Raw genomic sequence first — 24,281 nt, 5'->3', positions numbered from 1 at the left:
CATGTGCATGACTGGATGGGTTATTGCCATAAAAGGAACATCTAGTTCTCTAAAATCTTAAAGGAAGCACACAAGTTGAAAAAGACATCTATTGAAGATGCAAAGAAATCTCATATGATAGACAAATAAAAAAATACAGTGGTGATTTCACAAATTAATATGTTGGGCTGTTCAAAAAATAAAGTTTATTATATATGAATTACATAAACAAGGAATTGGTGTGTGAAAGAAAGGGTAAACGAGACGAGGTAATTAGGTGTATTAAATTAAGAGGAAGGCAGGCTAATAAGGAGTGTGAAATGAAATGAGTGCGAAATAAAAGAAGAGAAAGATGGTATGTGTTAGACAAGGGGAGAGGGAGTGAGGGAAGGGAGTCGAGCTCGAAGATCCTTTCGAAGAATTTTGCCAGAAGCCGACTTGGGAATTGCTTCTACAAAATGTACTTTGTGTATCTTCTTGTAAAACACTACCTGCATTACAGTAAAGGAGTATATGATGTATGTATGTATCAGCGCCTTTCATAGTTACGTATTGTAAATAAACGGAGTTAACTACATTCCTTTGAAATAATTACCTGCTTATTGACGTGGGATTTGATGGCGTCCTCTGTCAGCTCATCTCCATCACGGGATTTTACAACAAACGCCACTGGAACTTCACCTGCAGCTTCATCCTTTTGCCTGCATTTCAGTAAAACTACGTTTAGCATGTTGCTGTCTAAGATGTAAGTATTCAGTTTAGTTGTAGCAGTACTCACGGGACGACTGCAGCATCAGCAATTAATGGATGGTTAACCAGAAGGGATTCCAGTTCTGCTGGTGGCACCTGAAATTAAACACAAAATGTGAATGAGCCTACATACTACCTCGATGTTAGAATGCATAAGTCGAGTCAAGTGAAGAGATATAGACGGGGTACCTGAAAGCCTTTGTATTTGATGATCTCTTTAACTCGATCAACTATATAAACTTGGGCATCCTCATCAACATAGCCAATGTCGCCTGTGTGAAGCCACCCTTCTGAGTCGATCATTGCTGCTGTCGCCTCTGGATCATTCAAATACCCTTTCATAATTTGCTGACCGCGAATGCAAATCTCACCGGGCTCATTATAACCGAGAGACACACCAGTATCAGGGTCTAAGATCTTCATTTCCGCGTTCCTGACAACAATACCGCATGAGCCGGGTTTCGTGGGGATGGGTTGTTTAGCAAAGGCTGAGCACATGGATAACACTGGGCCTGCCTCAGTCATTCCATAACCCTGCACATTGGTTGGCCCACAATCAAGTTGGTCAAATAAGCAACTTCAGTTTAAAGTGAGACAAATGAGATGGGACAGTTTAGTAGTAAATGACATAAATATTGTCCGGATAACTCAAAACGGGGCAGCATCCAAACAACCACACACTTTACCTACCAACACACTTTGTCATGCTCTGTTTACACCACAACCTCAAATGTTATACCCCCAAATCTTTCTGCTCAAATCTTTCAATAAATTAGGTGTCACTACTTTATTCAATACACTAATATTTCTAAATTACTTATTTATTACTCCATACTATTTACAAATATCCATTTTTATATTGGATGTATTATGTTATCATTTACAGCAACCCAGTAAAACAATTTAAGTCGAATTATATAGTCTTTTCATCGTTGGGGTGAAAGATGAAGTGTACACATGGTTTACCAAAAGTTAGTTATTTCGGTAATTTAAGTACTCCTCTTTCTTGCCTAGGCATAAACAAATGTAAATAGTAAACATTACTCAAGATATTAAGCGGAACCAGATATACTTACCTTAAGTTTTTTTTTTTTTTTTTTTTTTGAGATATATTTTAAATAAACATAAATAAATGGTCGAAATCGCCAAAATAATACTCTATCGAAGCATTCAACAATCATAACTTGAAAAAATAAACCAAGAGATTGCTTTGAAGTTTGTATAACCCATTCATCCTATAACAAGTTTAGAATTTAGATTAGAGATAACCAACAATGAGTATGGATTCTTTGTCTTATTATTGTGTCCAATCTATCTCACTTACTAGCTCATTTTTAACAAATCATCCTTAATTTTCCGTATAATAAGACACACTATAAAACATGAAAATATGTGAGAAGATCCGCACATTTATTAAAAGATCTAAAGTCGGAAGTCTGTTAGAACACATTAGGTTGATGATGTCAAGTCCCTTTGTTATTTGATTGTTTGCTCTTAGTTGAAATAATTAGTGATTGAAGCAATCAAATGGACTTTCAACAACGATTCAAGATGATCAAGCTAATCAAGGAAGTCAAGACAATGATACTTTCCAAGCCTTAGTCGAAAAGAGTAAGAGTAAGTGTAACATTCTCATTTAAGTCAAGTAATGGCAAAATCATGCAACAAAGATCTACAGACATCTTGTGGTTTACAGTACTATCATACGGAGGAGGAATTTCAACCAAATGTTTTTAAGTGTCAAAACTTTGCAAACTTTAAACCTTAAACATTTGAATTTTCAAAAGTTTGAAAATAATCAAATTTTGGTCATCACAAACCCACTGACTAAACCTCTATAATTGTGCAAACACCTTTTACTAAAAATGGCGAAAGAAGACTTGTCAAACTTCTAAAGTAAGAAAAGTTTTTTGTCATTTTGGTAAATTGTCACATGTTGAGTGTTGTAGCTTAAGTTTTCTGATTTCTTAAACCCCAAGCCTATAGTCTAACACTTACCATCACTCAAAACTATCATATTGGATTTAATCTTTCTAAATTGTACTTACCTAAGACTAAATCCACTATAAATAGAGTGTCTTAGTCACATTTATTTCTTAAGACTTCCAAAACATTTATTGTAAAAACCTTGCAAATCATTTGTGCATTTAAAGTTTTGTTCTTCAAGTGTTTGCAAAACGTTTTTCTGATTTTAAGTCTTCAAAATTGTTTTCAAAAAGTCAAAACCTCCAAGTATCGGTTCGTTGTCTTTGTGACATAATGAGTTTGTTCCATGATTCTCGTGTTAGATCTTCATTGTGATCTCCATGTTCATTTAGTGAACTCTTGAGATTCAAGATTCTGTAACACCTTGAGATAGAACCCATAAACTCTTGAAGCGGAGTAGCTTTAAGTTTGAGTGCAACCGGAGTAGGTTGGCGAGTTATTTTCATTGTAAGGGGTTTAGTAAGTTTGAGTAAATTTCTAAACAAGCAATAAAATAACGGTTGGACGTAGGCCTCGGAGTAGAGGCTGGACCAATTTTTAAAATGTCGTTTGTTTGTTCATTTACTTTTTACGTTCTTCCACTTTGCTATTTCTCGCATGTACTTAATCAAGTTACGTGTCACGGTCACCTATCTTGTGACATAGAACTGTCGTACCTTCTTGTGAACTTACATTCAATTAAGTTTCTCAAGTCTTGTACTTCAATATTCTTAGCTTAAAGTAATTAATTAACTAAGTTAAGGATAAAATTTTTAAAAGGTACACCTAATTCACTCCCTCCCCCTCTTAGGTGTTAATCGTTCTTAACTCTTCAATTGGTATCAGAGCTTCGTGCTCTTGATATTGGTTAAATCTAAAGAGTTGATCCTATAGTTATGGACGATTCAAAACACACTAAGTATCCCATTTTCAAGGGAGAAAACTATGCCTGGTGGAAACATCGCATGGAGCACTATGTCAAAAGTGCGGACTATGAATGTTGGTTAATCATTCAAAAGGGTCCCCTCAAAATCGAAGTGACTAATGCTGATGGCACTATTACCTTGAAAAGTGAGGATAAGTATGTTGAGGCCGACTATAAGAAAATCGAGAAAAACTCTAAGGCCATGTCCATTCTTCAATATGGGATCGGTGACCAAGAGAATCGTATATCTGGATGTGCTTCGGCCAAAGAGATTTGGGACACCCTAAGCCTTGCTTATGAGGGAACGTCACAAGTCAAGAAATACAGTATTGATCTTCTCATGCAATAATATGAGATGTTCAATATGGAACGAGATGAGTCAATTAATAGTTTGTCTTCACGGTTTTCTAGTATTGTCAATGACCTTAAGAGTTTAGGTAGGAGTTTTCAATCCGAGGATTTAGTTCGTAAAATCCTTCGTAGCCTAACTGAAAAGTGGCAACCGAAGGTTACGGATATTGAGGAAGCTAAGGACCTTTCTTTGCTCACCCTTGATGAACTTATGGGCTCACTTATGGCTCATGAGTTAACTCTCATGAAGCGTTCTAGTGAAAGCTCTAAAGAGAAAAGACTCGCTCTTAATGCTCTCTCAAGTGATGAGAAGGATGAAGATGATGAGTTTGCAATATTCACTAAAAACATTGTTGGCATGATAAATGGTCGAAACTCTAAAAGGTATAGCAACAACTCTAGTAAACGCCGTTTTCCTAAGAGAAGATCTAACACCACTGTTGGTTGCTTTAAATGTGGTGACAAAGGTCACCAAATCAAAGAATGCCCAAAGTGGAACGATATTAAATCTAAGGAAAACGTGACTTTGCAAAACGTGATTACAAAAACAAAGTAATGACTGCTATTTGGGGCATGTCTGATTCTGAAGAGGACGATGTCCTTGAGGATGAATTAGACGCCAAACTTAGCATCTCGTCTAGTTCCTCAAAAAGTGTTTCCAAATCATCAAAGAAAGAAGATATCAAGTGTCTTATGGCTCACTCCGCGGACTCAGACTCTGATTCAGACCATGAGGTAATTAAGCTCAAGAAAAAGGTTCGATCTTTCTCTAAAGACAAATTAAAGTTTGTCTCCTCCTAGATCAATTTATAGATAAATGTCGTGTCCAAACTAATAAGTTGGAAGCTATGCAAATCGAAATTGAGGATATAGCTGAGGAAAATGTCGTCCTAAAAGAAAGTTTAAATGAGAATGATCAACCTAGTTCCATATTGAGTCTTGAGAAAGAAATCAAAAAGCTTCGAAAACAAAATTTGTTTTTAGCCAACAAAGTCGATGAAACCGATGCAACAGATCCCTGCACTGTTGCATCCAGTTCTAACAAAGGAAATGTGTCGTCACTAACTCATGAACGTGACCAACTTTTGATTGACTTAGCAACTCGTAACAACGAAAAGGATGATCTTGTTAAGATTGCTGAAATGTTAAATGATGAGTCTAGTCATGTCAAAAGTGCCTTAGAACAAGCTCAAAAATCAAATGATGACCTTCTTGCTCAAATTGAGATGTTAAAAGGGTCTGAATGAGACTCATGCCACGAGGTCTCTCTTTTGTAGCATCTGAGTCAAGAAAAGAAATAGATACTCTCACGAAATTAGTGTCTTCTTTGACTAAGGAACGTGACACTCTTCTAGCTGACCTCAAATTGTGTCAAAGGGACAATAAACAATTGGAACAAATTGGGATGTTACTTAGTGATGAAGCAAGACTTGCAAAATAAGCTTTCGACAATTTAGGTAAATTAAATCTTAATCATCTTGCTAAAATCGAAACATTGACTAAAGGGCTAGATGAGGCTAAGATGTTCTACTTAAAATGGGAAGGAAGTCAGAATGTTTTGGAGTTTCTCTTGAAACAATCACAAGAATATGAAAAATTTGCAAAGAAAGCTGGACTTGGTTTCAAAAGCAACAGTAGCATACACTGTTGCACTCGAAACCAGGATCCAAGTCAAACTGAATTTCGAGAAAGAAAGTATCTTTGGTCTTCCCGAGTACATCATTTGTAACTATTGTGGCAAAACAGGTCATGAGTTTAATGGTTGTGAAAAAAGAGTCTGTGACTTAGAAAGAAACACTAAAAATGCTAAACAAGTGTGGATTAAGAAAGAGGAAGTCAAAAAGGTCGTTGTCAAGAAGGAGCCCAAACTCGTTTGGGTTCTTAAACTAAATGTTTGATTTCTTATAGCCATTAGTGAGGGACAGCAGCAATTGTTACTTAGACAGTGGATGCTCTCGTCACATGATGGGAGATGAAAACCAATTCCTCTCGCTAGAAGCCTACGACGGTGGCATGGTGACTTTTGGCGACTACAAGAAAGGTGAAATCATTGGTATTGGAAAAGTTGGTAAGTCAAAGTCATTATGCGTGGACAAAGTGTTGCTTGTCAAAGATTTGAAACACAATCTCTTGAGCATTTCACAACTATGTGATCGAGGTAATATTGTTGAATTTCTTGTTAGTGAATGTAGAATCATCAATGGAAAAACTAGAGAACTCATACTTGAAGGTAAACGTGTCAAAGATGTCTACATGACCAACTTATATTCATTGTCGGGTCAATCACTATCATGCATGAGTGTTCAAAAGAACGACCCTTGGCTTTGGCACAAACGACTTGGTCATGTAAATGCTAAGACACTTAACACCCTCAAGAGACTTGATCTAGTTGACGGCATTCTTAACATTAAGTTTGAATTTAAATCACTTTGCGATGATTGTGTTAAAAGAAAACAAGTTAAATGCTCTTTTAAATCCAAAAAGGTTGTTAGCACTTCCTTACCTCTTGATCTCATTCATATTGATTTATGTGGTCCCATGCGAGTTGTGAGTAGAGGTGGAAGTCATTTTATTTGTGTCATTGTAGATGACTTCACAAGATTTGTTTGGCTTCTCTTCTTAAGTTCTAAGGATCAAACATTTGATGAGTTCTTAATTTGGGTAAAAAAGGTTCAAAACAAATTTGGTTATAAACTTGTCTCATTGAGATCCGACCATGGAACCGAGTTTGAGAACTCGTCATTTGAGTCTTATTGTAATGAGAATGGTGTTAGTCATAATTTCTCGGCCGCAAGAACCCCACAACAAAATGGGGTTGTGGAACGAATGAATCAAACTCTTGAAAATATGGCTAGAACCATGCTCATTAGCTCTAAAGTCCCTAAGAATTTTTGGGCCGAAGCCGTAAACACATCTTGTTATATTTACAACCGTGTCATGATTAGAAAAATCATTGAGAAAACTTCCTATGAACTACTACGAGGAAGAAAACCTAATCTTTCACATTTAAAATGTTTTGGTAATAAATGTTTTGTGCACAATAATGGAAAAGACAACCTTGGCAAATTTGATGCTCGTAGTAATGAAGGTGTTTTTGTTGGTTATTCCGATCATAGTAAAGCCTATAAGGTTTATAACAAAAGGACTATGAAATGGAAGAAAGCGTTCATGTAATATTTGACGAATCTAGTCTTTTTGTTTCAAATACACAGGTTGATGATGAGGATGACGAATATGATGACGATTTTGAGATTGGTATGACACGACATGATATGGATCAAGTGGTAGAAGAGGCTGAGCAACAGTTGGAGCCACTGTTGCATGAGGAGGATGTCCAAAATTCAGGGGGAACTAATCGTCCTCCTACACAAGATGATGCTACCTCATCCAGGGGGAACAAGGATGGTGAAGAACAGCCCAATCTAAACATAAATGAACCACAATCACCTCCTTCAAACAATCCTCATGTAACAGTCCCCTCTACTGTTGCAGACGAAAAAACCGAATCCTCTAACCCATTTATTCCCAAATTATGGAAACACCAAAGCTCACATCCTCTATCAAATCTAACCAGTGACTTAACCTCTGAAATAAAAACCAGATCATCGCTTCAAAATTTCTGTGCACACAATGCTTTCATCTCAAAAATTGAACCAGACCATGTCACAGTAGCCTTGACTGATGAATGCTGGATGATTGCAATGCAAGAGGAATTGGAGCAATTCGAAAGGAACAAGGTATGGCATCTTGTCCCTAGGCCCTCCCAACGTACTGTAATTGGTACACGGTGGGTCTTTCGCAACAAGCTAGATGATGTTGGAGAAATCGTAAGGAATAAAGCTAGACTAGTGGTGCAAGGTTTTAACCAACAAGAAGGAATTGATTACGATGAAACCTTTGCACCGGTAGCTAGGCTTGAAGCCATACGAATGCTTGTAGCTTTTGCGTCTTTTCAAGGTATAAAGCTTTTTCAAATGGATGTCAAAACCGCATTTTTAAACGGATACCTTGATGAAGAAGTGTTTGTTGAACAACCTCCGGGCTTTATAAACAACGAGTTTCCCAACCACGTTTTTAAACTTGATAAAGCACTTTATGGTTTAAAACAGGCTCCCAGGGCTTGGTATGATAGGCTTTCAAAGTTTCTATTGGAAAATGGTTTCATACGTATGTTCGTGGATAAAACGTTGTTTATCAAGTCACAAGGAGATGAACTGTTACTTGTACAAGTATATGTCGATGACATTATTTTTGGAGTAACTAACAATGTTCTTTATAAGTACTTTTCTGATTTAATGACTTCGGAATTTGAAATGAGTATGATGGGAGAACTTGGATTCTTTTTTGGTCTTCAAATCAAACAATGTGAAAATGGAACGATGATTCACCAACAAAAGTACTTAAAAGAAATGCTAAGTAATTTTGGGTTGACTAACTCTAATCCTATGCCTACGCCAATGATGTCTAAAGTCAAGTTCGACAAGGACGAAAATGGTAAGAGCATTAGTGAAAAGGTATATCGAGGTATGATCGGTTCCTTACTTTACCTAACCGCTAGTCGACCCGACATACAATTTAGTGTGTGTGCTTGTGCCCGTTTCCAAGCAAATCCTAAATTAAAGAATCACATTTCAAAGCCGTCAAACGGATTTTTAGGTATTTGATTGGAACACACGGGCTATATCTTTGGTACCCAACTCACTACGAACTTGATCTTGTAGGTTTTTCGGATGCGGACTATACCGGTGATACATTGGATAGGAAAAGCACTTCGGGCATTGCTACATTCCTAGGACCGTGTCTCATCTCATGGGCTTCTAAGAAGCAAAACACCGTTGCATTGTCCACGGCCGAAAGTGAATATGTGAGTGCTGCTCTATGTTGTGCACAAATTCTTTGGGTACGTCAACAATTGCATGATTATGGCCTTACTTTCGAGACTACCCCTATATTTTGTGACAACACTAGTGCAATTAATATATCAAAGAATCCTATACAACATTCACGAACTAAACACATCGACATACGACATCATTTTCTACGTGATCAAGTTGATAAAGGTAATATATGTCTAAACTTTTGTAAAACAGAAAATCAAATTGCGGACATTTTTACAAAACCGTTAGAAAGAGAACAATTCGAAAGACTTCGGTCGGAAATTGGTTTATTAGGTGACATATCGCTAAATTAAGTTACTTTTTCCAATGATTGATTAGAGGAAGGATTTACATGTAATTAAATTTTAGCTAATATGGTTGAATACATGCAAATGTCGAACAAAATAAAATCAACAAATGTCTGTGTGCACTTGAGCTAATCTTTGCATTGAGCCTCCAAAAACTACTTTATGTCCCATTATACCTAAAGTCTACACCCTAGCCTCCCTCTCTCAACACTCAACCGTCCACTCACCTTGATTAACTACACCAACCCCTCATTTAATTCCATGTTTCCACACTAAAACTCCCTATTACCCACTAAACAAAAATCAACCCTTACCTTTTTCGGATTCCCAAACCGTCAACACCCTTTCCCTTTCCACTCTCTTAAAATGCCTCCAAAACAAAGGTTCTCAAAAGAGGTTCTTCAACTCAGAGATACATTTAACCCAAAATATATTGCCAAAAAGAAAATGGCTCACAAAACCGCTGCCAAAACAAATGAGATCATCCCTGCCACTGCCAAGCCAACCGTTGCACGAAAGAAGACAACCGCCAAAAGGGCCGGTGGTCGTGGCAGAGGAGGTAGAAGTAGGAATCCTCCTATCTCTCTCCAATTAGATGTTGAAGTGGACTTTGACACCGATGAAGAGGACTCCGGTTCTAAGGGAACAAAAAAGGATGAAGACATTCGAAAACTAAGTGATGTTGCCGAAACAAATGAAAAAGGAGAGCAACCAAGTGAGATGAAATAAGGGAAACTTGAAGGTGAGAAATCAAAAGAGGGTAAAGAAAGCAAGGAAAAATCAGAGGGAGACAACGAAAAATCAAAAGAAAGTGAGGAAAAATCAGAGGGAGACAAAGAGAAATCAAAAGAAAGTGAGGAAAAATCAGAGGGAGACAACGAAAAATCAAAAGAAAGTGAGAAAAAATCAAAAGAGAATGAAGGGGATTCAAAAGAAGAGGAAAAGAAGGAGAAGAGTGATGATAAAAATGATGCAGTTGAAAAGAATGATGATGATGTGCTTTCAAAAGATTTGGTGAGTGAAAGTTTAGAGAAGGATGAGATGAGTAAAATTGATGCAACCGTGGCTTCCATCACAAAGAGAAATCGGTCCCAATGCTGAAAAAATTGATGAAGATCCAAAAACTGATTCAACGAAGACGGCGCATGTTGAAGAGGTAGTTGATATTGAGGATCATGGTGATGCCAAAGAGATGTTTGATGATGGGCTTGACCCATTATTTTCGAAACCGGCATCAAGAACCCGGTCCAGGCGAAAGATGCTTGAGATTTTCGATGATGATGATGATGATGTGACACCGGAGGCATCCCCTCCAAAACCCAAAGTTACTAAAAGGAAAAGGGGATCTGGTTCAAAGACCAAAGCCCCCAAACGGCCTCGTTATCATCAGGATTTGCCAAGCATAGATGAGAATGAGATTATTGAGGAGAAGGTTCCACTCAACACATGCACGGACCTTGTCATTGCTCCTTATGGCGAATCATTCAAGAATGACGTCTTCAACCATCTTAGTTCTCTCGATCTTCCGGATGAGATTTTCAAGATATGCCACGGTATGCTGATCTGTTGCTTCCACAGTGGAAGGCGTTATAAGAAATCTTGGTATGACACCTCTCTTACTTTCAAATATTTCAAAGAAGCTATGTATGCACAGGGTTGGGTGAATCTGTTGGACAAGTATAGTCCCATGTACTTGTCTGAAATAATCCAATTCTATGCAACAGTCAAGGTAGATGTTGCATCTGGAACTCTCTCTGCCTACATAAATCAGAAACCCTTTGTCCTTACAATCGCCCAACTTGCTGCCCATCTGGAAATTTGTGATGTCGGGCTTACCTCCTTCCCCAAACGTGATTGAGGTAAAGTTGACGAGGTCACCTCTACCCAAGTCATGAAGGTTCTTCGACCTCATGATGACAATGGCCCAACCAACATCTATGCCCTCGAACTTACCGCACCCATTAGGTTCATCTTTAACCTTATTTTTCGCAACCTTGTCCCTAGCAACAATAGCCGTGGGAGATGCTCTCTCCTTGATATGCTCCTTATTCATCACATTGTCATACACAAACCCATAAACCTTTCTCGCCTTATATTTCACCGAATTCTTGAGATGTCCACTGAGTTTCAAAGTGGCCACTTTGATAAAAATGGCGTAGTCCCATATGGTATGTGGCTCTCTATTATTTTTATGAAGGAAGGGTTAGTGTTGAAGGGAAGCCCCGCAATTGAAAAATTGAGTGATGAAATGACACCGGGTCTTCTTTCTCGGATGAACTTGGAGATTAAGGATGGGAAATTGGAAAGGAAAAATCAGTCGGGTTTTACAGCGGGTTCTACTGTTGAATTGGGTGTGGTGCTAGCAAAGTTGGATGAACTTCTTGGAATTGTCAATCGGTTGGTCAAAGAACAGGGCAAGTTACGGGATGATGTGGGTGATCTTCGCACTATGAATGAAGATCTATTTGAACGTCTTCAAGCTAACAAGCCGAATGCCTCCTAAGCTCATGCCTTTCTAACCCGTTTATCTCTTATTGAACCTCGGCTCTTTGTTGTTCTTAAACACTTGTGCACTTTCGGATGCTTGTTTTTCTAATCTTGCTTGAACTATTTGCGTGTGTTTTGAACTATTTTCGCTATCCTTGAACATGTTTTATCCTCCTTTGACGATGTCAAGAGGGGGAAGTAGTTTAATTATGCTATGTGTGATCTTCTAACTCTTAGGCTAACGTCCACCTTAATTATGTCTTAGCTACCATGATTAGATGTTTTACTTTGGCCAAGCATGTTGCACCTTTCGACTACCTTGATCATGTTTATAAATCATGTTTATGTTGAAATGACCAAAGACCGACTAACCATGGGCTAAGGGGGAATATCACACATGTTTGGACTTGTCATCATCAAAGGGGGAATTTGTTAGAACACATTGGGTTGATGATGTCAAGTCCCTTTGTTATTTGATTGTTTGCTCTTAGTTGAAATGATTAGTGATTGAAGCAATCAAATGGACTTTCAACAACGATTCAAGATGATCAAGCTAATCAAGGAAGTCAAGACAATGATACTTTCCAAGCCTTAGTCGAAAAGTGTAAGAGTAAGTGTAACATTCTCATTTAAATCAAGTAATGACAAAATCATGCAACAAAGATCGATGTCTTTGTGGTTTACATATCTATCATACGGAGGAGGAATTTCGACCAAATGTTTTTAAGTGTCAAAACTTTGCAAACTTTAAACCTTAAACATTTGAATTTTCAAAAGCTTGAAAATAATCTGAAATTTTGGAGTCACAAACCCACTTGAATAAACCTCTATAATTGTGCAAACACCTTTTACTAAAATGGCAAAGAAGACTTGTCAAACTTCTAAAGTAAGAAAAACTTTTTGCCATTTTGGTAAATTGTCACATGTTGAGTGTTGTAGCTTAAGTTTTCTGATTTCTTAAGCCCCAAGCCTATAGTCTAACATTTACCATCACTCAAAACTATCATATTGGATTTAATCTTTCTAAGTTGTAATCCACTATAAATAGAGTGTCTTAGTCACATTTATTTCTTAAGACTTCCAAAACATTTATTGTAAAACCTTGCAAATCATTTGTGCATTTGAAGCTTTGTTCTTCAAGTGTTTGCAAAACGTTTTTCTGATTTTAAGTCTTCAAAATTGTTTTCGAAAAAAGTCAGAAAACCTCCAAGTATCGATTCGTTTAGACCATGACATAATGAGTTTGTTCCATGATTCTCGTGTTAGATCTTCATTGTGATCTCCATGTTCATTTAGTGAACTCTTGAGATTCAAGATTCTGTAACACCTTGAGATAGAACCCATAAACTCTTGAAACGGAGTAGCTTTAAGTTTGAGTGCAACCGGAGTAGGTTGGCGAGTTATTTTCATTGTAAGGGGTTTAGTAAGTTTGAGTAAATTTCTAAACAAGCAATAAAATAACGGTTGGACGTAGGCCTCGGAGTAGAGGCTGAACCAATTTTTAAAATGTCGTTTGTTTGTTCATTTACTTTTTACGTTCTTCCACTTTGCTATTTCTCGCATGTACTTAATCAAGTTACGTGTCACGATCACCTATCTTGTGACATAACTACTATCGTATCTTCTTGTGAACTTACATTCAATTAAGTTTCTCAAGTCTTGTACTTCAATATTCTTAATTTAAAGTAATTAATTAACTAAGTTAAGATAAATTTTTTAAAAGGTACACCTAATTCACCCCTCCCCTCTTAGGTGTTAATCGTTTTTAACTCTTCAAAGTCCGAGTTCCACGACTACCAAAAACATTATTGTTATCTCATGTGTTTACCGTTTCCTACACTTCTTTTCATTTTCTTTCTTCTAAAAAGTCAACCCAAATATTATACTCGTATTTGACGATTCTAATTATATTTCCCAAAAAAAAAGTAGAATTAGTTCCTTGATTATACCGCCTTCACATTAAAAAATAACGAACCATATCGTATACATTATGATCAATGATGCTCTGTAGTAACAGACTGTTAAACTCAAACATAACGGTAAAAACAAGAGTTGAAAAAAAACGGAAATTTACCTGACCCAAAACCGCCTGAGGAACCCGATCACGAAGCGCATCCTCTAGATCTTTCCCTAGAGGCGCGGCGCCGGACATGACGAGCCTAATAGAGCTGAGATCATACTTATGGACTGTTGGGTTCTTAGCTAATGCAATGACCAGCGGAGGCACGACCATTGCGACTGAAACTCGATGTTTTTGTATTAATTCGAGTAGCGAACCGATCTCAAACTTGGGCATTATGAGTATCCCACACCCGGCCCTGATGGCGACCATCAGGACCGAGTTGAGGGAAAATATGTGGAACAGAGGTAACACACATAACATTACGTCGGTTTCTGTGAGGTATAAGTTGGGGTTATCACCGTCTACCTGTTGCGCTACGCTTGTTGCGAGGCTTTTGTGTGTTAGGATGACTCCTTTAGGGAGTCCTGTGGTTCCGGATGAGAATGGCAATGCTATTGGGTCGTCTGGATGGATTTCTACGTTTGGTATTTCAATGTGGTCGTTTGTTTTGGATTTGTCCCAGGGTAGGTCGTCTATGGTGACGACTTTAAATAATGTTGGAGACTCGTCATTTACAGTGAGTTTGTCGACGAAGCTGGATTGGGTGATGATGAGCTTGGGGTTTGATGCTTTGATTTGTTTAAAGATCTCGGACAAGGTGTAGAAGGGATTGGCTGTGGTAATGACCGCGCCAATCATGGATGCACCGAAAAATGAGAAAACAAATTCAGGACAGTTTTGTAACAGGATCATGACTACGTCTCCCTTGGACACACCAAGTTTGGACATACCAGCTGCAGTGTTGCAGCACATGAGGTGTGTTTCGGCGTATGAGATTATTTCCCCAGTTGTTCCGGAAATGAGACATGGGCGGTCAGAGAATTCAGCAAGGTTTTCGAAAAGGTATGAGTGCAGAGGGAGGTGGTTGCTGATGTGAATGTCATCAAGCGGAGATTTGAAGATATGTTCTGTTTGACAAGATTGTGTTTTTGACTTAAGAGAAGGCGGTGTTGGTGTTGGTGTTGGTGTTGGTGTTGGTGTTGGTGTCGTCATGTCCGGGTTAGGAGTAGTTGGGGTTTCGACCGCGGACATGCTCATGGTTGCTGTTTGATGTAAGAAGAAGAAGAAACAAAAATAGTGTATTTAGAAACAAAAAAAAAAAGAGGTTGGTAGAGGTGGTGGAAAGAGAATGGTAGATGTACAAAGAAATAAATATGGGGTGCACAAAGGGAGATATTATTAGATCAAGTATATATCATGACTTTTATTACATGAGTTTGTGGAATGGGAGTTGAAGGGGAGAGGAGGTTAGGTACGAGTAAAGATGGCAACGGATTTTGGACCCTATTTAGATTCGCGGATTCAGACCCTGATGGATAGGATATGGATCATAATTTTTCGGATTTCGTGGATATGGGATGGATACGGATCCACTTATTTGAAAATGGATCTGGATATGGATTTGGAAAATTTGGATCCAGCGGATATGGGTCGGATATGGATCCAACGTTGGTGTGGTAGATATGGATCTGGATCCTATCAAACCCTACCCAGATCCGGTCCATTGCCATCCCTAGGTACAACAAAGACATACTTCCTCCCTTCTTGTCGTTCTTTATTTATTTCATTTTGGGCGTCTTAATTAATTGTTGAATATTTTTAATGGATAATTTAATCTTTTACACTTAATTTGGTTCACTTGTTATTTAAAAATTAACATTCTCTTGGTTTTTTGGCCTTTTGTATTAAATTAAAGGTAAATAAATAAATGAGATGGATGAAGTAATTTAGAGGAATTTTAGTAAGTTAATAATGTCAAGTTGAATGTTAGCACTTCCTAATTATTTGAGAGTTTCCGAAAGATGTGGGTAAGCATGATGTGCCCATTTCATTTTTTTAGTCTTATTGGTTGGAATTCTCTTTCGTTTTCATTTTCATTTCACCAACTCACTCTAATTGCCTCTCCATTACTATGACTTTTGACTTTTCTTTTTTGAACAAACTCTATCATTAGTGTTTGAGAAAATTGTTGATTATAACCCTTTATAAATTATAGTCTTATATAATTTTTTTTGTAAATTACATCCACAATATCACTTTTCTTCTAAAATTCCGCCAAGTTGAGGATTCTGGTGAATTTTTTTAAAATATGACCATATACCCTTGTCTTATTTAAAAGATTATTTACCTCTCTTTAACCTTATTACCTCTCTCAAAGAATCATCTTCCTCAACACTCTCATCTATCCATCTCTCTCTTAATTTCCCCTAATTTCTACAAAAATCTCATTTGCCATTGTCAAATTAGAGCCCCAGATCATCGGTGGCAAAGTGGTGCCATCGTTAGACAGTAAATTTCATTAAATTTCCATTAAACAAGGTTGTTTCGGGTGTAATTCCGGAGCAGGATTTGTTACCACGTAAGCTTGTAGAATGATGACTTTGCTTGACTCTTCCTTTCGGCCTCTCCTGAAACAATGAACAAACTGAGGGCTCGGCTTGGTACCGAGCGTACTCACTCCGACGCTCAAGTCAGTAAACTTAAAAGGGATTAAGTTGTGTGTTACTTGGCAAAATATATTGTAGAGAGATAAGGGAGTTTATACCAGATTAGTGTATTGTGAGATGAATTGTGGATTATTTTCGGATCGTTTTCTCAATGAGGGTTGTGGAGTATTTATAGACTTTCACCTTTTGTCACGTAGTGGCCAAGTGGCAGAGCAGGTGGAAAGACTGTTCTACCCTCGGCCGAGGGACCCATGGCAGGCCGGCGGACCTGGTTGACTCCATGCCGAGGGGTCTTGGATATGAGTACGCGGATATGCCTCCCCCTCAAGCTAGTTGCCACCGAGACCCAAGAGACAGACAGTAGCCGACAAAGCAAGCTCGCTAGGTCATCAAATACGTTGACTTGCTGTGGATATCTTTGACCTTGCTCAATATGTTGACTCGGTCAGCGGGTGCAAAATATGCCCCATCATTGACCTTGCTCAATATGTTGACTCGGTCAGCGAATAAAAAAGGGAAAATGAAAAACAAAAAGGAAGGACGAAAATGTATGGAAAGGACATACAATTAAAATCGAATTCCGGATTTCTTTTATAAAAACTTAAAATTTAAATCGAGAGAAAAGATTTAAACGATTTTTAAAAACCGAAATAAAATTAAGGATCTGAAATGAACCAAGTAAAATCTATAAGAAAGTGGTTGGTAAAAAAGTGTAATAAAGGAGAGAAGAAAAAAATAATTTAATTTCTTTAAATTAAATAAAAACACTAAATATGTCAAAAAAACATCAAAACTAAAAATCCACATGTATCATTTCCCTCCATTGTGCCCTCTCCATCACCATACTCTCCTCAAGCCTCAGAAATCTCATATCGTGCTCTATCACTCTCAACCATGTCTGTCTCGGTCTTCCTCTACCTCTAGGGACCTTTTCTGTTCTTCAAGTCTCCAGCCTCCTAACTGGTGCGTCCATAGGTCTCCTTCTCACATGGCCAAACCATCTTAGTCGGTTTTCCATCATCTTGTCCTCTATTGGCGCCACTTTTACCTTTTCCCTGATCACCTCATTCCTTAACCGATCTTTCCTTGTATGTCCGCATATCCACCTCAACATGCGCATCTTCGCCACACTCATCTTCTGAATGTGACAATGTTTCACGGCCCAACACTCGGAACCGTAAAATAAGGCAGACCTAATGCCGTGCGATAGAATTTTCCCTTTAATCTTTGGGGCATATCTAATAGCATTTATATGTGTCATAAATTTGTTGATAGAGACTCATCATACTAAACATTATGTTGCTCTGGTCTAAGCAGGATGACCAAGCTGAAAACTCGTGTCGCTGGGGAGTAGCTCATAAGAAGCACGAAAGCACCCACATAAGGTATTGCTCCATATGTAGTAGCCGTAGTATAATGATTCAGATGCACCATAAAATGTGTGTAAATGGTGCCACAAAGGCGAACATGGAACAATACCTTTTCATAGTTTTTGAGCATCTTCTAACATTTGTGATAAAGAAAATGCCATTGTTTTTGACTCTATAATTGTTTGCAGGAACTCGTCAAATACTCAAATACGCAAGAGTACTTCGTATGGTCATTCTTAGACATGTACGAGTCGATGTTCGGGACCAAATATACCTTTGGCCATACTATTTTGATTTCAATGACCCGAAATTGACCCGATATCCCAGGCTCTCCCAAAGGTGGTACTCCAAAATTTCAAAGGCGGGAAAAGTGAGCATTGCTCGAAATAATACCTCTGCCACGTCTAGAAGAAGCCCCTATGTTCTAGGCCTCAACTCTTTTTAAGGATTGGAGTGTCAGATTTTTTGAAGTATATAAAATTTATTATATTGTGTCTGAAAATAAAGCATACTATTTTGGCTACTTATAATCTTTATAAGTTGTTTAGTGCTTTGATAATATCTGTATTTATTGAATTTTATATTATGGAAGTTTAAGACAAACATGCCTAAGAATGGGATTTGTGAGGACATTTAACCATTAAAACATTTGACCTTATAATAAGGGTATTTTTTTGGTAAGAAACTACCATTATTTATGGTGTTCTGTGAACAACTACCTTTTATTTATTTTTGAGCTAATCACCACCTTTTTTAAAATTTTTTTTTGTAAAATACTACCAAATTTATGATACCGATGAGAAAATTATTTTTTTCAACTTGATGCTCAATTACTAAATGAAATAAATTTTTCGGCTTGAAGCTTAATTATTTAATGAAATGTTTTATGTTTGTTTCCTTTAATTAGCGCCTTATGATGCCATTTGTATTCTGTCCATTTTCTTCCCGTTCGTTTTCTCTCAAGGATTTATAATTTTTTCGGCGTTTACTGAATGAAATTTCTCTCAATGATTTATATGTTAACAAAAAATGATCCAATATTCACACTTTCAAGCGTTGGATGATGATGTGTACGTTACACAATATTTAAAATTGATGTTATTAGAGGATCTAAGTATCGTAACACTTTATAATAAAGCCTATATAGACATACATTATTTCAAGCAAATATATAAACCGGATGTGAACTATAAGAGGAGAGGGAGAGAAAGAGATGTGGAGGGGAAAGATAAGCATGAATAGTTCAAGGACAAAGTGGAAGAGTGCTATGAGAAGAAGTGAGGGAGGGAGAGGGGGAGAAGGAGGTTGTTAAGTTCGCGAGGACGTCATAGAGAAAATGGAGAGAGAAAGAGGGGGACGAGAAAGAGGGAGAATGAGCAGTAGAGGAAGAAGGGTAGAAGAGGGGTTAAGAGGCAAATGGCGAGTAGTAAGAGGAGAAAAGGGAGGTGGAGTAGTAGTAATAGAAAGAAAAGTGATTATAATGAGAAATTTAAAAAATTATAACATAACTCTACTTTAAAAAATAAAATTTATCAAACGTTTTGAATTTCGTTTTCATTAGTCAGGGAGGATAAGAAGAGGGAAGAGGATAGGATTAGGAGGCGACAACGTTAAAGAGAAAATAAAGGGGTAAAGAAGAGAATGAGGGGAATGGGGTAGGGAATGAGGGGAAAGAGAAAAGGGAAGGGCTAAGAAGGATAAGACAAATAGTATAAGAAAAGGAGAAAGAAGGAGAATACAGATGGGCGAAAGGGATGCAGGTTGGGAAAGAGAAAAAAGGGAAAATAGGAGGTAGAGAGAGGTAAATAGAAGGATGTGAACGATAAAAGGAAAGAAAAAGAGGAAGGGAGGAGAAACAAGAATATATGGAGGTGTGGTACGAGGAAAAATGGGAGGGATAACATTATGAGAACAAGTGGGTGAAGAGGGTAAATGGAGGATATATAAGAGGATGGGAGGACATGGAAGGTATATTGGAGAAGGAAGGAGAAAGTTACGGATAAGGACCACGAGGATGAAAAGGGGGAGCTTTTAGGATGCGAGTATGCGGCGACGTTGGAGAGAAAAGAGAGAGAGAGAAATAGGAGAACGAAGGGGATGACGAGGGAGATGAACGTGGGGAAAGAGGCGGAGGAGAATAAGAAGGATAAGAGGAGAATGCCGAATAGTATGAGTAGAAAAGTGAGGAGGAGATAAGGTGTTTGAGGGCTCAAAAACGTTGAAGAGAAAAAGGATAAACTGTGGGAGAGAGAGAGAGAGAGAAATTGGGGAAAGAGGAGTAGTAAGGGGTAAGGAGAGAAGGGCGAGTAGTATGAGGAGAAAGATGAGGAGGACTAGGAGTAGTAATAGGAACAGAAATGATTAAAATGATGAATTAAAAAAAATAAAAAAAAATGTATTAAACCTATCAAGTTTCCTTTTCACTAATGTATCCGTTAGTCGAGACAATCTTAATCAAAATGTCATTTTCTTTGAAAAAGCGTAGGAAAAATGACGGAGGAGACACAAGAGAAGGCATGGAGCCACAGTAATAAAAGGGGGAGGACGAACAGGAAAAGGGATAAGGAGGCTGATAAAAAGGCGAGGGAGGATGAGGCGGCAATGTTAAAGAGAAAAGAGAGAGGGTAAAAGGCGGACGAGAGGGAAAGGAGATGAATAAGGGCGAAAAGGAGGAAGGGGGTAAGGGTAATGCAGATGAGGGGACAAATAGTAGGAGGAGAAGAGGAAGGAGGATAATGCAGATGAGGGGAAAAGGAAAGAGATGGATGTCCATAAAGAGAGTAAGAGGGAAAGAATATGGGGTAGAGAGAAGGAAATTGAAGGATGTGAATGATAAGAGGAAAGGGAAAGAGACGGGAAGATGTGGGTGGAGGAGTAAAAAGAAGAGTAATACGAGATAAGTAGGAGGGGGAGGGGAAATTGAGGATATATAAGAGAAGGATAAAGGAACATAGTATGTATAAGGGAGGAGAAATAGGAAAGGGAAGAATGGGGACATATGGAAGGAGAAAAGGGAAAGGGCAGGAGGACTACGAGGTTAAAGAAGACAGGGTGGTTTAGGATGCGACAGCGCTGAACATAAAAGAGGGAGATAAAGAGGATGACGAAGTAGTGGGTGAGGAAGGTTGGAAAAAAGGAGAAGGAAGAGGAGGATTACGGAGGTCTAAGGGGAAAATAGCGATTAGTATGAGGAGGAAGGAGAGGAGGAGATGTGATGTTTACGTTACTTCGCAAAGTACAATATAATACTAATGTCTTATGTATTCCCATGTAATTGTGTTCTTTAATGTTGTTATATTCGGATATTCAGGCTCCCAGCAAAGTTAAATACAATTATTTACGAATAGTTATAATTTTGTTTGCAGAAACCACCAAAATAATATAACAACAAGAGTTTCATTGTGATCGACACTCAACGTGTACATACAACCGAACCAGATCGTATATTCAGGTTCCCAACAAAGTTATATACAAAAAATTTACGAATGTAATCCTGTTTGCAATCGATTCGAACAACCAAAAAATTATAACGACAATAATTTCATTGTGAATGCCACTCAAAACGCATAGAAAACCAAACCAAATCAAGATTTGCTACTACGCATTTAAAACGTAAACGATTAAAATAATTTCGGGGACGACTGATATGTTCATTTTATATATACTTCTATCCCTCATTTTAGCTCGGTTTCTATTGTTTATCGTACTTTAATTAGTATATTGTGAGCTAATATTGTGTTCTAGGTGTATTGTTTGCATTTGTTACCTTTTGTAGGAATCTAAGCATTTATAGGCTTTTTCCTATCACATTAGCATACACCAAGTTCACTAAGCTAAGTGGGAACAAGATGGACCAAACATGACAATGAAAGGTGTTTCCAAGCCCAAGCAAGTGTGTGTGAGAAATGCAAAATGATCCTATAAAGAGCCAAATAAGAAGTCCAAAAATCTTGTGGAAAATATCAAAACTTGGGATGCTCATTTGGACGCTCTTAGAAGAATTTATGAAGCATTAACCGGGTGCATTAAGGATCATTTATCGCAAACATTGGATTCCTTCAAATATTAAACAAGAATTTAAGCCAAATTACCAGGATAACCACGACCCCGATCGGGGCCGCATGCATCTAGGAAATTTACGTTTCCTTCTCCTCTCATATAAATAAGAGAGGTGTTCCAAAGTTTTAGGCATCTAATTTTCACGTCTTATTTTACTTACAATAGCCTTAAGCATTATATTTCTCTCATTAGTTTTCTCATTACTTTTCAATATTGTTAAACTTGTAGTTGTTAAACATTTGGTTATTTATACATTCAAGCTTTTGGTTCTACTTTGTTCTTCCTTGCAAGTTCTATTTCCATTCGGTAATTCTAATTCTAGCTTGGTTAATTTACGTTTCTATTATAGTTATCATATAGTTTTCATCATTAGTCCTTTTATACCACATAGTTTAATTTTATATTATATGTCTTACCATTTAGTTTACATCATTTTCATTATCATGTTTATCATTTCTCTTAATATAGTTTACAATTTACACCTTAATATGAGTAACTAAATCTCTTAGTCTAAGGGCTAGGGGAGCCATGCATAAAATAAGTATATAACATGATAAAATAGGTTAATAATAATATTGTTTAAATTGCTTCTATCACATGCTTGTGCCATAACGTTTAATCTTTGTTTAAGGCCCTATTCAATTGATTAAGTTTGTTCATTCGTTCTATAAGTCGAGAGGAACGGAATTGAATTAGACTAAGCATGTATAGTAGGACGACCTAGTCATGGACGAGAGTTTCTCTAGGACCCGGTCTATGGTTGACACTAATATCGTAAGGTGGGTGTCTTTAAGCCTAAGCAATTGACAATATATTTAGTACTGCATTTATCATGATCATATATCTACATTTGCATGTGTGACCCGAACCCCTTAGACTCCCTTTTATTATATAATTTACATCATAATTTTTATTAATCATCAAACAACCAAACCAAACCAAATCGAAGTCGACCTTGATAAAAATCTACCCATAGCAATTCACGACGTAATTCCCGTTTCCTTGTGTTCGACCCCTATTGCTATATTAACTTGTTGTTTAGGGTAATTATCTTTGCATAGGTACGCGATAAGCCTATCAAATTTTGGCGCCGCTGCCGGGGAAACGGTTTTATTTCATTTTGAATTGTTGATTTTTATCTTGTTTTTATTTGTCTTGAAGAACACTTGTTCCTTGAGACCGTTACTTATCATTTTCCTAGAAATTGTTGTCTTATGCCCAGGTCCTCTCGTACTGGAGAATTACTTTCTTCGGATTCCGACCCCGAGAAAACCTTTAGGAGAAGACGACGATTTTGGAAGGAAGTGAAAGAAGCCACTTCTCCCATACAAGTTGAAAGTGCTAGAAAGTCTTACTTAGACGATCTAGAAGCCCTTGAAGAGGAGGAGGTTTCTTGTTCATCATCTCTACCACCATCAACATCTACTACCAAAAAGATGGTGAAACTTTCCGATCACTCAAAGCCCACCGCGGCCATGCTTCCGGCCGATATCACCACCACTCAAATTACCGCGCCGGAATTCGAGTTCAAGCCAGCTTTCATTAGCCTTGTGTAGAGAAAGCAATTTGGAGGAAGTCCTTTAGAGGATCCCAATTTGCATGTGCAAAACTTTTGTGACTATTGCTCCATGATCCGGCAAACGGGCGTCACTCAAGCCCAAATAAGGGAAATACTTTTCCCTTTCTCTTTGAAGGACAAAGCCAAGCTATGGATCAATAGCCTTGACCGCACCACCTTGGGAATCACCAATTGGGAGACATTAGCTCTTACCTTTTATCAAAAGTTTTTTCCACCGGAGAAAACTCAAACTTTGAGGAGCCAAATCACCGGATTCCGTCAACAAGCTCTTGAGAGCTTATATGAGGCTTGGGAGAGGTACAAGGAGCTTCAAAGGCAATGCTCACATCATGGGCTAGATGATTGGTTTCTAGCAATAACATTCTATAATGGATGTTGCGCCGAGTCCCGAAGGATTCTTGATTCCGCCAACAATGGGCGGTTTGATCAAATTGACACCGACCTTGCTCATGCCACGATCGAATCTATGGCGGTCCATGATGCCCAATATGTCAATTCCCGAGTTGTGCCATCCAAAGGTAAAGATGAATCCTCTAACAACTCCGTTTTGCTAGCTCAAATTGCCTTGCTCCAACAACAATTGGCGGAAAGAGATGCTAGGGATTCCATTCAACAACTCAATGTCGTGTCTTCAACAAGCCAAATCGTTGTTTGTGACGGTTGCGGAGGTGCAGGTCATTATGCCGCTCATTGCCGAGCTCCTATTGAAGAGGTAAATGCCTTTCAAGCTCTAAGACAAAGTTCATATCCACCGGGTACATTTTCCAACACTTATAACCCAAATTCAAAATTCCATCCGAACTTGTCTTACACTAGCAACAATGTGCTTAACCCTCAACCCCCACCACAACAAAATGCCTATGTCCCTCAACAACAAAAATATGTTCCTCTTCCGGGTTATCAAAATCAACAAAGGCCCCCACAAAACAATTATCAACAAAATCCACCACAAAATAGCCAACAAAACAATCAAGGAGGTGGTAAGCTTGAGGGCATGATAGTCCAAATGCAAAGGGAATTGTTGGCTCAAATTCAAAAGAATGATGAAGCTCATAGTGCCGC

At 38.0% G+C, this 24,281-nt stretch overlaps 1 protein-coding gene and 1 non-coding gene across 2 annotated transcripts; both read right to left on the bottom strand.

The window, feature by feature from the left end:
- Positions 1-100: 100 nt before the first annotated feature.
- LOC141634074 (4-coumarate--CoA ligase 2-like) lies at positions 101-14,929 on the bottom strand. Its single transcript, XM_074446376.1, has 5 exons — positions 13,717-14,929; positions 919-1,263; positions 758-825; positions 575-680; positions 101-470 (listed from the first exon to the last, which is right to left on the bottom strand). Exons 1-5 carry the CDS (start codon positions 14,800-14,802, stop codon positions 342-344), a joined length of 1,734 nt encoding a protein of 577 aa, XP_074302477.1. The 5' UTR covers positions 14,803-14,929; the 3' UTR covers positions 101-341.
- Positions 14,930-23,448: 8,519 nt separating this feature from the next.
- On the bottom strand, positions 23,449-23,555 carry LOC141635210 (small nucleolar RNA R71). The gene has a single exon (XR_012539912.1). It is a non-coding gene; the product is annotated as a small nucleolar RNA R71 (small nucleolar RNA).
- Positions 23,556-24,281: the final 726 nt, after the last annotated feature.

This window comes from Silene latifolia, chromosome Y (assembly GCF_048544455.1).
Source record: "Silene latifolia isolate original U9 population chromosome Y, ASM4854445v1, whole genome shotgun sequence".
Classification (NCBI taxonomy): Eukaryota; Viridiplantae; Streptophyta; class Magnoliopsida; order Caryophyllales; family Caryophyllaceae; genus Silene; species Silene latifolia.
The sequence above is the reverse complement of the archived record's forward strand: the minus strand, read 5'-3'. Positions and strand labels throughout refer to the sequence as shown.

Bases quoted from the DNA above. Each gene is read 5' to 3' on its own strand.
- LOC141634074 (XM_074446376.1), bottom strand. From the start codon at position 14,802: ATGAGCATGTCCGCGGTCGAAACCCCAACTACTCCTAACCCGGACATG. The intron at 1,264-13,716 runs GTAAATTTCCGT...ACCAATGTGCAG, and splicing joins CTCAGGCGGTTTTGGGTCAG to GGTTATGGAATGACTGAGGC. The intron at 681-757 runs GTGAGTACTGCT...ACTGAAATGCAG, and splicing joins GCTGATGCTGCAGTCGTCCC to GCAAAAGGATGAAGCTGCAG.